Below are 15,260 nucleotides of genomic sequence, written 5' to 3'. Positions count from 1 at the left end.
TATTATATTTTATCATTATTTTCTTATTAGTTTACTAATATTCTATTATTTTCTTTATTATTTTAAAATGAATTTATTATTATTGAATAATTAATATGTTAGTATTTTATTATTATTTTAATTATAAAACTTTAAATTTATTTGTACTTAATTATTATTTAATAAATAATATTTTTTCTTTTTATTACTTTATGATTATTATTTTATTAGTATTTAGCAATTAATATCTTAGTATTTATCATTGATTTATAAATATTTTATTGATGCATCATTATATTATTATTACTTCAATAATATTTTTATTATATTTTATTAATAATTATTACTTTATTATATCTTATTATTATTTTCTACTATTTTTGTTTATTATTTTAAAATTAATTTATTAATATTTAAAAAATAATACGCTAGTATTTTATTATTACTTTAATTATAATATATTAATATTTTATTTGTACTTAATTACTGCCATGATTATCATTTAATAAATAATATCTTTGCTTTTTATTAATATTTTAGTAGAGTACTATTATTTTATTAATATTTTATTATTATTTTACCATTACTTTAACTATTATTTATATGTTGTTTATACTTATTATTATATTTAATAGTTAATATCTTTGTTTGTAATTATTCATTTAGTAATATTTTATTATTTTATTAATAATATATTAGTATTATTTATTATTATTATCTTAAAATTTAATAATATTTTATCATTTTATTAATATTAGGGGGGTTTTATCATAAGTTCTTCTTGACAGTCTCTGGAATGGCCATTCCCCCAAGAATGGGAATCGGAATCCCGTTCCTACCTAACAAATAGTTGCCATTCCAATTCCACTTCCAGGCACCTATTCTAGGAAACCAAACGGACCCTAAAATCTTTTGATGAGTCTCTTTTATTAAGCATGTGTATTCATTATAATTGTAGAGTTTTTTTTCATATATGGTAGTATAAAATAAGGATTTAAAGTATAGCCCTTTCAACATCCTTTGGAAATTCAAAGTCCATTTCCTTCACCAGTTTTAAATCTGTAAAACATGGTATATATGATATGGTAATTTTCTGGTGAGCATCATACCTTCAATATATCAAGGTCTTCCTGCATAAATTGGAAATCTGTCTCAGAAAAGGCACGGGAAGGTCCTCCATCCAACAACACCCAAACAAAGCCTTCCTGAATAAGGAATATTCAAATTTAAACACAGAAAAAGCTGAGACTGATCAGCTAGATTATGAGGGTCAGGCAGTACCAGTGATGCTCGACAAACACTTAAAATAACCACATCTCTGAGAATATCAATGATCAAATCACATATGTAGTCAAGGATCTATATCAACACAATCCAAGGGTTATAATGAGTTCACTAGGAGAGAAGTTTAAAAAAGAGATAACTCTATGAAGTGTAATAGTGTCAAAGAGATTATTTTTAACTTCACTAGATAACTAGCTTACAGAATCAAGTTGTGGGAGAATGCCATCTAAGCAAGCACTTTCAACATCACCTCGATACAAAAGAAGCAGGAATGAATCTCTCAGGTCCCAAAAGACAACCCTTGCCCCTAGAAAATTATTGGACACTGGTTAACACCCTCTTCCATCATCAAAACTCTAATAACTTGAGGAATTACAATTTAATAGAAAATCAATGAATAATGCTGATGAGGCTCTCCCTACATGTTTACTCAGTTCAGTTCAGACAGTTAAAAAATTGAATATATTGAAAGAGCAGGAGCATTGTATGAAAAGCAAGCAAACCACAAAAAAATGAAGTAAAAAAACAGATACACAGAGAACCTAATACTTAATGTGGTCGAGTGATTTGCCTACTTAAACAGATGAAATCCTGTGGAACTTCTCTATATTCTCAAATGGAATTTACAAACCTAGCTTCTTTAGCACCAGAAGAACATAGAATATCTCCATTAACCCTAATGTGATCCCAATAGAGAACATATATGCAATATGTATATGTGTATATAGATGGTACATGGAATACCATAGTACCCCTTTCCATTGTATGAACAATTTCTAACTGTGGGTCACCTTTAGTCACCCAAAGCCTAGAAACTTGACGTATTGTCTAGCAAGCTACAAGCCAAAGCCATTGGGTCGATGTGTCACCACATGCTGATCACTTCTATTAGCTCCAACAGCTCCACTAATGACATCATTAGCACTCCCTTTTGAAGGAGAGGCATAATTGTTTAGAAGAGTCAATAATCCTATGATAAATACATAAAGAGATCTGACTCCCATTGGTGACAAGCTAAATTCTACGAAGACAAGTGATGGTCTACCTAAGGAGATACCCAGCAGGTCAGTATATAAAGGTAACATACAGAAATTTTGGAACTTCTGATGTGTCAAAACAAGCCAGTAAAAATGCAGAGGAATAATCTTCCATGCAAGCTTGATATCCCACCTATTTCAAATATTTGAGATGCATTTCCTTATCGATATGTTCACCCTGTGGAAATTTCCCAGAAATATCAGGTTTCAAAAGAAAATTAAAAAGCATTTGAGATCCTTGAGTGGGATTATTACCACTGAAAATCATTCTAATACCCTTTATCTAATTCAGTAGAGAGAATTGGCCACCGGTGGAATATTAGAATCTGAGTTACAGAATACTTATGCACAAGCATTAAAGAACTCCAAAAAGGCAATGGCAAATTCAAGGATAAGTTTTCGTCAACCACAAGAATTGATGGAGCACCTAATTCAAATCAGCAGTGCCAATGTTGATTCACAATTCCAAGCCCATTCCACAACAACATCCAACCAAGCAGAAAATTAATATTGCAAATTCCAAAAACATTACCCCAGAACTTGTTCACTGGAAGATGAAGCATCACCTTGGATTTCATAGTTAGGATGTCAAACATCACTTTGTAGCTTGTCTGTGCTTAGGGAACATAACTAGATGGATTAAAACCACAACCAATCCATAAATAAACTATTCAAAGCATAAGCTTGTAAAAGCACAGGTTATTAACTTAAATAGGTGCAAACAGTAGAGAAAAAGAAGAGAAGAGAAAGACCAAGAGAATAGAAGGAATGCCTTCTTGGGTACATGCCCCAATTCATTAACTTAAATATAAGTCAAACAAAATACACATCAAATGACTTATATATCCCTCATTACAAATTAGAGTTATAGAGACAAGACTACCCTCATCATCATATCATTCTCAACAAGATTTTTATCTTGTTTTAGTAAAGCATTAGCATACTTGAAGCATCACTTTCTAATGCCTTCTCTTGGTAATTTCCTTAATTGCTGCCTCCTTTCTAGAACACTCATATGAGGTCAAGGTATTGGGGGTGTTGGTGGCTCAAAGTCCATTCTTGAAAACTTTAACTTCAGCCAGCACAAGGGATGCATTAAGAAAAGCATTTAGAGGGCCAAGAAGGGGCTAATTCGAGGATTCAAGGAAGCAATTTCTTACCAGATTACCAGCATTCTCTAACCATCTACTAGACCTGGTTCTCATAAAGTCTAGACTATTTCCCTTGCCTTTTTTTTTTCGGGGAAGAAAAGGAAAAGACCTAAGCCTTCTCCTTTGATTTTAAACATACTTTCACGGGTTAGCACCATTGAAATTGGAGTTTTTATCCATACAAATATATATTTTATTTTTGGATTCTTCCAACATCAAAAACTTCAAGCATCTTGGATAGATCCTAAGTTCCTAACAATAGCAAGCCACATTGTAGTAAAGGCATAAGAAAAGCACATTAGTTGTTGGTAAATTGATCATCATTCAAGATTCAGTGCAGTGTCCTACTCAGCTTCTATCTTGATCTATATCTATCAATCTATTTGCATACAAGAAGTCATTGCACAAAAAACATCATAGGTTTAAATTGAACACTGTTAATACTTACATCTTGAGGCTTGATGGAAATGCTTTGAGGATCAATTTGAGGCTCAGATCTGAATGTGTAGCCACATTACACCTTAAGATGTCTTGTTCCAAGAACATGTGTGAAATACATTAATGAAAGTAGGCTTCTCATCATAAAAATAACTTATCTGTATATAGATATGTTATTTATGTTTACATTGGGTAATGTATCTATAATTTAACATATCTAAAACTACTTTCAAGTATAAACTATAAACTTAGTTTCAATGCTGTTTTATCAAAGGGCTTGTAATAAGTGATGGGTTTCTTTAAATTATCTTTAAAGCTCCAAATATTCTTATGGTCCTTGTTTATGTGATCATTAATTCATTTTGTCGGCAAGATACAATTTGCGGCAAATTAAGAAAGATATGATTTGCTGCAAATTTAGAAAGATTTGATTTGATTGATTACAGATTTGAATAAATTTAGGAAAGATTAGATTTGAATAAAATTAGGAAAGTCATATCCTAGGATTAAGGGAAAGATTTAATCAATCCCTAATTGAGAGAGATTCTAGGAATTTGTCTCTCCTATCTTTTCTTATTTAAGTTGTATGCTCAACATGTTTTATCAGCACATTATCAATACAGAAGTTTTTCTTCTTCTCTCCCTCTTTATTTCTTCTTCTCTTCCTCTTTATTTTACCACACATTTATATAGCAATCCTATTTCTACATAAAAAATATAACCCTTGTGCATATTTCTATGCCTTTTCTTATTTTAGTTTCATTCTTTATAGAAAAATATTAAGTCATGAAGCTTAAGCTTTGAGCTCTCAAGCATCATGTAAAGGTCCTGATACTTTGTTTCATGCCTCCAGGTTTTTAATCAGTGGACTTTACACTGTTAGTGTTAAACCAAGTGATGAATATGTTAATCTATCTAGCAGCATACCTTGATACGCAGGCAAACATCCAGAAATGCATACCATTCTTTATTGGGAAAAATCCATAAAAAGAAATTTTATTAAGATGGGCAATTCTGCTACAAGGCCACAAAAGCAACAAATACTTAAAGAAGAAATGCAAAAAAAATCACCCATTTTTCTATGATACATGAGTTTTGAGATGCTTACTTCCAGAAAAAGCCCCTGATTTTTTTTCTAAATATTGATCTCTTACAGCCCATACCACTAACATCCCTCCTCATTCAATCAGGCAGAAACTCCTAGTTTGGTTTTCATTTTTATTTTTTGAATCAGCTATAATCCTGACTAAAAATTTGTAAAGTCAAGCAGAGAGTAGAGTTCTAGCTCACCAATGAAGTCACAGATCTTGTCAATTGCACCAACTGTAGTTTTCTTGATGCTATTAAAGGCAGTAAAGATCTCATCAACTGACTTGAAGCATCTTGTTATGCCATCCTTCAGGGGCCCGGGAAGCTGTTCTTTCTCTGTAGAAGACAAGTACTTTATCTGAACAGTAATCTTTCAAATGGTATATCAAGACATAATATTGAAACACATGGAAATTATTGCTTAACAGCCCTATCATGAGAACAAAATTGCATAATGAAGACATTACAACTTAAATCCTCAAGAATATTATCATGTTAAGAATCATTGGGAGTTGGGACTACCAATTAGCATAGAAGAGAAGCGCGTATCAGGGGTATTAATATAATCTTCATATAAGTTAATTTATGAATAAAAAGAATGAAGGATAGGCATGTAACTTATTTCCACAATTTCTCCAAAAAGTTCTTTCTCTCCTTCAGTACTCTCATCTTCTCTGTCTTCTCTTCTACAAACTAATCTAATTATCTAAGAGGACAACCTGGTAACAGAGCAATTGACAGAGGAACAAAGACAGCAACATGATACCTTTCTGACATCATGGTGTTAGGTGACATCAGTACCATTATGAACACAGAACTATGAATCAGATGAATCTTGCAGTTTGATAGATCTTTATTGGATTCGACAAAGTAATTTTTTTCAATGTTTTTGAAGGTGTGTGCATATATGACCTTTTTGCAATTGTTTTGAAGAGAATACAAAAGAATCAAGTATGGAGTTTTCTAGTTGTGATATAATCTTGAAGTTGTTGGGGATTGGACCTGTAACAGTTTGACCCTAATCATATTTCCTGATCTAAACAAACTGACTTAGTTGGATTTGGTTTAGTATCAAGGAAGCAGCAGTATATTATCTCCTCCCAGACCCAACATAAGAAATGTTCTTCCTAGACTACACACAGTCACAATCTATGATCCCAGATACCTGTACATGCCTAGTGTAGCAGTATCAAACACAATAGTCACCAGATACTGCATGGGCACTTCTAGATGTACTCTATAGCATTAATATTTTTAAAATATGTAAAATGGTATATTTTAACAAATTATGCTAAAAATTATATACATATTAGAAATGTAGCTTTGTCAAGACATAAATTGTAAGAAATAACACTTAGCTACAAAAACTCGATATAAAAGCTTGATACAAGCATATTTTATGGGATACTGGTACCCATTTCCATGTCTGGAGATTTTAGGAAATGGAGAGCTGTTCCCTCTTTCCTTTATCCATTGTACTTGTATCTGTATCTGAGTCATCATAGATCACATGTGGAGCTTGGATGATGTTGCTAGACTATACGGATTTCTGCTTTTGAAACCAATATCATTCTCTTGCTGTTTTACAATTATATTGATTCCTTTAGGCTAAATCCCAGGAAGCGTTTGAGTCCCCTAGAAGTTCTAATCAAGTGTAATTGGGTGTTAACTTGGGAGTGATAAATTTCTCTTCTATTCTTAGTTTAATCAGTACAGTGGCCGGTGGTATTATTAATTTTGTCTTCTACAAGTGGTATTTTCCATAATCAGACTAGTTCTAGTGGTACCAGTGTATTAATTGGCATGGGTATTCAGCCAGGAATACAAATTACTGCAGTAAACTTTGATGGAAAGAATTACTTGTATTGTTAAGAGTCTTTGGGATCACCTTTGGATGAAATAATGTGCCACACTGGACCAAGCACATTATTGTAATTTTTTTTTTGATAAATAGCGCATTATTGTAATTTACACTTAATTATACAGAAGAATTAAAAAGAGAAGGCAATAAGTATTGTGACACCAATTACAACTTTTCCCAAATTTTCTCTTCTTTCTTCTTCTCCTTTCCTCTCTTGATTTTTCACCTATCTCTTGAAGATCAAGGGTAGAATTCTACTTCATATGAGAGAAAATGGAGAAGAATACATTATCCTGTGTTCTGCTAATGTCATTATGGCATCTAGATGACATCAGCACAGAATTCCTTGAGGAAGATGGTTTCTATCATTTTCTAGATGACTATGTTAGAAACAAAAGGACAACTTCTTTAATGAATTTATGAGTACAGATTTGTTTTTTGGAATTTAGTTGAAGGTTGCATTTTAAAAACAAAGTTGTGTTTGGTACCATTGCTGTTTCTATCTGAAATGTTGAATAAAGATTTGTTTTTTTTTTTGGAATTCAGTTAAGCTATCTTTCTGTTATTTGTTTGTAGGTGCAGCCTTCATTTTAGAAACAAAGGTTGTGTTTGGTACCATTGCTGTTTCTATCTGAAATGTTTTGGGCTGATCAATACAAATTGTTGTACAACTGTTATTTTAGGCTGTTTATAGTTGAAATAGGCATGCCTTGATGCATGTGCGGGACTCTGTTTGTAAAAACGTCAAATTGACGTTTCTTGCTCCAGGGGGGTGAAGTCTAATCATTCTTGCTGAAGTGACATATCTCTCACCATCAACCCAAAACATTTCAGGTAGAAACAGAAATGGTACCAAACACAATCAAAATGTCTCTGTGATTTCCACTGGATCCTTTACAATTTGTGCATATAGGTAACATGCTCAACAATAGATAACAAGATAGAACTTACTCCATCTTTGGTAGAGACAAGGTTTAACAAGCATCCAGGATTTTCTGATACCATCTTCTAACATGCCAACTTGGTGTTGAATGTACTGCATAAGAATAAAAAAATAAGAAAAAAAGTAACTAAGAAAAATATTGCACATGCACAGTTTTGTTTCACAAAGCAAATCCAGACTTTCATTGTCTATGTTGACTCTAATCAACATTAGATGCCAAAGTATGGACACACCAATAGGCCCCGTATTGGGCAAATCGTATTCGTATCCGTATTGGTGCATCCAGATACGCATGGACACACCAATACTAACTCATTATATTAATTTAACTCATCCTAGGATAAGAGATAATTAAAATAACTGGTGTTTATGCACCTCGAGTAGGATAAAATGAAAAATTAAAGGAAATTTTGAGAAATTTTCAATAAACTAGTTCAAGAAATTACAATTGGGGAAAGGATATTTATCGGAGGAGACTTAAATAATCATGAAGGGAAAGAAACTGTAGAATATGATGGGGTGCATAGAAGACACAGTCATGGAGAAAGAAATGAGGCTGGAGATGCAACTTTTTTATTTTGCATAGCATAGAAGATACAGTCATTGAGAAAGAAATGAGGCTGGAGATTAAACTTTTTACTTTGCATAGCATAGAAGATACAGTCAGGGAGCAAATGGTTCTGCCTTTTAGCTGACTCCATATAGTTAGAATAAGGCATGGATGATGATGATGATGATGATGATAGCATTTGATCCTGTAATTTCTTATGTTTCTGTTGAAGATTAATTAGTTTTATGCTGTTTTTCTGAGTAGATGTTTTATGTTAGTTGTTAGATAGGAGGTGGGGACTACACTAGTTATATGAGTCCAAATTTTATTATGTTTCTGAGTGTTATATATGCTATTTTATGTTTTGCCGCCCTATAAGGGCATAGTTGTCTTTGTACTGTTCTATTATTTTAGTATAAATAATAAATGAAGGGGGCGGCCAGATTATTGCTCTCTTTTCTTTTTAACTTCTCTTCTTCTCTTCTTCTCCTTCTCTCTTCCTTCTCTCTTCAAGAAACTACTTTCTTTCATATTTTTTAATTCAGCAGATTCCTACTGTTTCTTATTTACTTTATGAACTTGTTGTCATTGAGCCATGGACCTATTTTATTTTTTTTAACAGTATTTTGCTGCCAATTTACTAGGTGGACTACTGCAATTTTCTACATATTTCTAGCAAAAATATAATAGAGTTTGGGGGTCACTTATGACTCCCACAATCTGATTTTATCTCCACTCTTGTTCCCTTCTTTCTCTTATTCTTCTATCTTTGCTATTCTCTTCTTTTAACACCAGATTTAAATTACTTCTTTAATTAATTATTTCTGTAGAGAAGATGGGCCGAATGGCCCATAGGCTGTTACTTTATATTACCTTTATGTTCTTCTCTGTAATGGGCCTTATTCTGGGCCCATACTCTTTTATGTTCCTTTTTTGTAATTTCTTGTCCAACTAAGGACCTCTCTTGTAATTACTCAAAGATTAACTTAATAAAAGAGTATTAGAGTGTTAGAGGGAGGATTTAGTTCGAACTCCTCATCCTCTAACTCTCCTTGCCGCAGCTCTCTCTCTCTCTCTCTCCCTCTCTCTCTCTCTCTCTCTCCTACTCTAATCTTCTCTTGTTAGTTTTTCTGGTTTTCTTGCACAGTCCCATACTTCTAGGACTGTTTTTCAACTTGGTATCAGAGCGGGACTGAGCCTGGCGTGGCTCTCATGTGGTTGTAGTCCAGCCAACTGCATGAGGGTGTTTTAGGGCTGGAAGTTTAGATTCACTTGCCTGACTCTTGGAGGTCATTGAAGGGTGCCCAAGACTCTATTCACTTGGAGATTAGTTCGATGACCAGGAAGAATCAGAGAGATAGATTGTTTGGCCTGATTTGAAGCTCAAATCAGAGATTTATACGACTGTAAGTTGCTTCAGTTATTGCTGAGTTGTTGCTGGGTTATTTTTCTGATTTGGGGAGCTATTAAAGCACTCGAAACTCCTCTATATCTGCTCTACTGTTTGGCTGTTGCTGGACTGTTTTTACTTAGAGATTTCTGGGTTATTTTCTTATCTTATTGGACTGCCAAGTGGCCAAACCTTGTTTGGGCTCAGTGGTATGAGTCTCTACTTTAGTTCAGCTACTTTTTTGTTCTCTTTGGGAAAATATTGTTGGGAACCAAGAATACTTAGTGTTTGGAGGTCGGCTGATTGTTCCTTGAAGGCTGAATCAGGCCTTCTTCTTCTTGAAAGTGCTGCCACCGAACTTGGTTCTCATGGCTGTCAAGCCTGAACTGAGTTTGTGAGTTGTTGTGTTTGTTGTTGATTCAACTCAAACTGAGTTCTTTAAAATCAGTATACTATTGGTGGCTTGCCGAAACCCTAATTGAAGTTGTTACATAATGGACTTCTCAGAAATTGAGAACAAGAGTACTACTGAATATGGACATACTTCGGGAACTACAACTGATTCCTTGTTGGCTGTAACTACAGTTAAACTAGATGGAACCAATTATTTGGCCTGGTCACAATCCGTAAAAATTCATATTTGCAGTAGAGGAAAGTGGGGGTTTATCTCTAGGAGCAAGAAAGCTCCTCCAGTGGATGATCCCTCTTATGAGAGATGGGTGCAAGAGAATTACACAGTGATTGGGTGGCCTATGAATTCAATGCAGCCACAGATTAGTCAGCATTATCTCTGGATGAATTCGGCTAAGGAAATCAGGGATAGTGTTGCAGAAACGTACTCCCAGAAACTGAATGTAGCTAGAGCCTTTAAACTAAGGAGTGATGTGAAGAATCTGAGACAGGGGGAGAAATCCCTTGCAGCATATTTCTCCACCTTGAAATCTCCATGGCAAGAAATTGATCTAATAGAGGCAGTGACATGAGATACTCCCAATGATGCAGAGACCTACCAGAAATTAGTTGAAAAGAACAGGGTTTTTGAGTTCCTAACTGGGCTAAACCCTGAATATGACATCACAAAACAAAATAATCTGTCCAAGGAAAGTGTCTCACTATCACAAGCATATGCTTTAGTCAGTAGTGAAGAAAGCAGAAGACAGGTACAGGTACAAGGAGTTGGTACTAATGCATTTGCAAATATGAGGGTTAAACCCAAAGGAGTTATAGGGGCTCCCAGTGGCACTGGAAAGAAAGAGGTTGTCTGTGAATATTGCAAGAAGCCAAAGCACACCAAGGACAAGTGCTGGAAATTACATCCTGGACTTGTTCCTGCTCGATTTCAGAAGAAAAATGATGGTAGGAAGACAGGGAGTGCAAATGCAACCATGGGTACAGATGCTGAAATTTGAGTTTGTCTGTGCACAATTGGCAGCCATGAAGGCTGAGAATGAAAAGTTTGGAAAGATGATCAGCCATCTTGAAGGAGTGACCTCATCATCCAACCCTTCAGAAAATTTAGGCACCACTACATTTGCTCACTCAGGTATAAGGGCTTTTGCTAACCATTCAACCACCTCAGGTAATCCTAAGATATCTTGGATCATAGACTCAGGTGCTTCTGATCACATGACCAATATTTCCACTTTGTTTGTTTCATATGATTTGCTTCCTGGTCGTGACAAAATCACCTTAGCTGATGGCTCTCTTGCCTCTATGTCTGGCAAGGGAACTATCAAGGCTACAGACTCCTTACTCCTATCCTCCACCCTTCATGTACCTAGATTGAATACTAATTTGTTGTCTGTAAGTAGCTTAACCAAATCATTAAATTGGTGTGTAACATTTTTTCCTTCTCATTGTGTTTTTCAGGACCTAGAGTCTCGTAAGGTGATTGGGAGTGGCCATGAAGCAAATGGAACATACCTGCTTGACACTCCTGGACAATGCATTGATCATCCTAAGAATGCTGCCTTTGGATCTACCTTGTCAAAGTCTGTCAGTCGAATCATGTTGAGTCATTGTCGTTTGGGTCATTTGTCTTTTTCTGCTTTAAGTCATCTATTTCCTGAACTGTTTAAGGGAGTCGGTGTGTCCAGTCTTCTTCATCCAAACAAGGATCTCTTCCTGATTCCTCTCTGTGTGTTTGGATGCACCTGTTATGTTCACATTCCAAGTGTCCAGAGACATAAGTTTGAACCAAAAGCCCACAAATGCATCTTCCTTGGTTATTCCCCCACACAAAAGGGTTACTGTTGTTTTGATCCAAAGACTAGCACTCGATATGTCTCCATGGATGTTACCTTTAATGAACTTTCTCCTTTTTATGGGTCCTCTCAGGAAGGACATTGTCAATAGGGGGAGAGTTTGTCTCAAGTGTTTGCACTTCCTCTCCCTGTCCCAGTTTAGTTTCTTGATAGACCTGCATCCTCACAAAATGAATCAAGGGAGGATCAGTCACTTCATTCTTCTTATCCTAGTACTCCTATCTCTTTACCTCCTCGTCCTAACCACAATCCCAAGGTGTATCAAAGGCAAAGGTCCAGGAATGAGCAGGTTGTTTCTCTTATAGCAGATGAGCCTCATACACTTCCAATCGTAGATGAGACAACAGGTGTTGTTTTAACCTCTTTGGAACCATCTTTCCCGGATCTTGATGTTCCTATTGCTGTTAGGAAAGGAAAACGGAAGTGCATTACACACTGCATTTCCAAACACCTTTCATATGACCTACTTTCTCCTTCATACTTTGCCTATCTCTCTTCAATTGCTTCTAACCCTATTCCTAGATCTGTGTCAGAAGCTCTTGAGATTCCAGAGTGGAGAGATGCCACGCAATCTGAGATGGATGCCCTACACAAAAATGATACTTGGGAAGTGGTGGATTTGCTTGAAAGGAAGGATCCGGTTGATTGCAAGTGGAACTTTACCATTAAATACCGGGCTGATGGGACTATTGAGAGGTATAAGGCCAGACTGGTTGCCAAAGGGTACACACAGACGTATGGAATTGATTACTTGGAGACCTTTGCTCCTATTGCAAAGATGACATCTGTGAGAGTTCTCTTATCTCTGGCAGCTCACTTTGATTGGCCCCTTTATCAGTTGGATGTAAAGAATGCATTTCTAAATGGTGACTTACATGAGGAAGTCTATATGTCTCTCCCTCCAAGAATGTATGGAAATGAGATGCAAGGAAAGGTATGCAAATTGAAGAAATCTCTTTATGGCCTCAAATAGTCTCCTAGAGCATGGTTTGAGAAATTTAGAACAGCACTTGTTAAATTTGGCTACACTCAGACACAGTCAGATCATACTCTTTTTGTGAATGTTGATGACATTGTTGTGACTGGTAATGATGCCTCGGGAATTCATGCTCTTAAGTCTTTCCTTCATACAGAATTTGAGATTAAGGATCTGGGGGAATTGAGATACTTCCTTGGCATAGAAGTTGTTAGATCCAAGAATGGGATTCTTATCTCCCAAAGGAAGTATGTCCTTGACTTGCTCTCTGAAACTGGGAAGATGGGTGCTAAACCAACTGCAACTCCCATTGATATGAGTCACAAATTGTCTGCTTCAAATGGGACATTGTTGGAAGACAAAGGGGTTTTTCAGAGACTTCTTGGGAAGCTTCTGTACCTGTGCATGACTCGGCCAGATATTGCATATGCTGTTAGCTGTATTAGCCAGTACATGCATGCACCTAGAGATACTCATATGGCAGCTGCAAAACGAGTTCTGTGCTATTTGAAAGGCTCTCCGGGAAAAGGGATTTTGTTTACCAAGCATGGACATCTGAAACTCGAAGCCTATACTAATGCTAACTGGGCTGGAAATATTGATGACAGAAGATCCACTTCAGGGTATTGCAGTCTGGTGGCTGGTAATGTTGTCTCTTGGAGGAGCAAGAAACAATCAGTTGTGGCCCGATCCTCGACAGAAGCAGAATACAGGGACATGGCACAAGGAGTCTCTGAACTGTTGTGGCTAAGGTCATTGATGGAAGAACTCGGGATTGATTATGACAAGCCAATGATGTTGTACTGTGATAATTAGGCTGCCATCAACATTGCCCACAACCCCGTACAACATGATAGAACTAAACATATTGAGGTTGATAAACACTTTATTTGAGAAAGAGTCTCTTCAGGTGAAGTGTGTCTTCCATTCATTACCTCTGAAGGACAATTGGCAGATTTCCTCACCAAAGGTCTTCCCAAGGCAAGGCTTCAGCATGACACTAGCAAGCTAAGCATGATTAACATCTATGCTCAGCTTGAGGGTGAGTGTAGAGAAGATGGGCCGAATGGCCCATAGGCTGTTACTTTATATTAGCTTTATGTTCTTCTCTGTAATGGGCCTTATTCTGGGCCCATACTCTTCTATGTTCCTTTTTTGTAATTTCTTGTCCAACTAAGGACCTCTCTTGTAATTACTCAAAGATTAACTTAATAAAAGAGTATTAGAGTGTTAGAGGGAGGATTTAGTTCGAACTCCTCATCCTCTAACTCTCCTTGCCACAGCTCTCTCTCTCTCTCTCCTTCTCTAATCTTCTCTAATCTTCTCTTGTTAGTTTTTCTGGTTTTCTTGCATAGTCCCATACTTCTAGGACTGTTTTTCAACTATTTCTAAATTATTGGAGTAGATAGTATCACAGCAAGAAGAATTGATCTGTTGCAAGTTGAAGGAGCTAGAAGAGCTAGGGTAGACCAAAAAGGACAAGGGTCGAAGTACTTAGAAATTATTTAAGTGCCCATAAGTTAATAATGGATATGGCATTAAACGGAACAGAATGGTGAAATGGGATTCATGTTGCTGACCCCATAAGGCTTGGATGATGATGATAATGTCTACAATATTTCCATACGATATTTCCAACATGTTTCTTATATTTGGATGGCCAACACTTCCACTAACATCAACATTTTAAACCTTGGTCACTAGAGGTTTTTCTCTAGATGGGAATTGTCAAAGGTAGGAAGTGATAAAGAGACTTTTTTTTTGAGGAAGGGAGCAAGCACCCACCTCTTCTTGGTCTATTGGTTCATAATTGGTGGAGATATTATTCATTTTTGAATTGATTTAGTTTTGGAGCAGCTCCAATAGGTGATAAAAATGAGAAAAAGTACACTAAGATGGTTTGGTCACGTCCATAGAAGACCACCAACATCACTTGTAAGAAGAAGTGATCTATTGGAAGTAGAAAGGGCTGGAAGGGCTAGGGTAGACCAAAAAGGACATGGGTTGTAGTAAGAAGTGATTTAAGTGCCCATAATTCAAAAATGGATATGGCATTAAACAAACAGAATGACAAAACAGGATTCATGTAGCTGACCCCATATAGTTGGGACAAGACTTGGACGGTGATGATGACTTGCCTAGTTTTAGATGATTTTTTGGAGAACTAATTGAAGGTTGATTGGTCTCAAAAGAAAAGTCTTGAAACTATGCTCCAATTAAAGGTTGAAGGAACAATAGATTTGACAATTATAAGGCAGGGAGAGTGGTTCTTTGGTTATAAATTGATTTATTTCAGTT

General features: G+C 35.8%; 1 protein-coding gene across 18 annotated transcripts in view; it reads right to left on the bottom strand.

Annotated features, from left to right (window-relative positions):
* LOC148848014 (DNA topoisomerase 4 subunit B (DUF810)) overlaps nt 1-15,260 on the bottom strand; it is a 123,760-nt gene that overhangs the window by 13,806 nt on the left and 94,694 nt on the right. For 7 of the 18 annotated variants that reach the window (XM_088952498.1, XM_088952501.1, XM_088952502.1 and 4 more), the window contains 5 exons: nt 7,791-7,875; nt 5,180-5,314; nt 1,464-1,570; nt 1,261-1,338; nt 1,089-1,184 (listed from right to left, as the gene is read on the bottom strand). In XM_088952498.1, coding sequence (XP_088808624.1) covers nt 1,089-1,184; nt 1,261-1,338; nt 1,464-1,570; nt 5,180-5,314; nt 7,791-7,875 — 501 coding nt within the window. Of the gene's footprint in view, nt 1-1,088; nt 1,185-1,260; nt 1,339-1,463; nt 1,571-2,433; nt 2,479-3,899; nt 3,982-4,923; nt 5,090-5,179; nt 5,315-7,790; nt 7,876-15,260 lie in introns of those variants that run through there. The other 11 variants (XR_016101428.1, XR_016101429.1, XR_016101426.1 and 8 more) reach the window with 11 other exon arrangements.

Source organism: Nelumbo lutea, chromosome 6, assembly GCF_056320005.1.
Source record: "Nelumbo lutea isolate HS-2025 chromosome 6, American lotus-T2T, whole genome shotgun sequence".
Lineage (NCBI taxonomy): Eukaryota > Viridiplantae > Streptophyta > Magnoliopsida > Proteales > Nelumbonaceae > Nelumbo > Nelumbo lutea.
The sequence above is the reverse complement of the archived record's forward strand: the minus strand, read 5'-3'. Positions and strand labels throughout refer to the sequence as shown.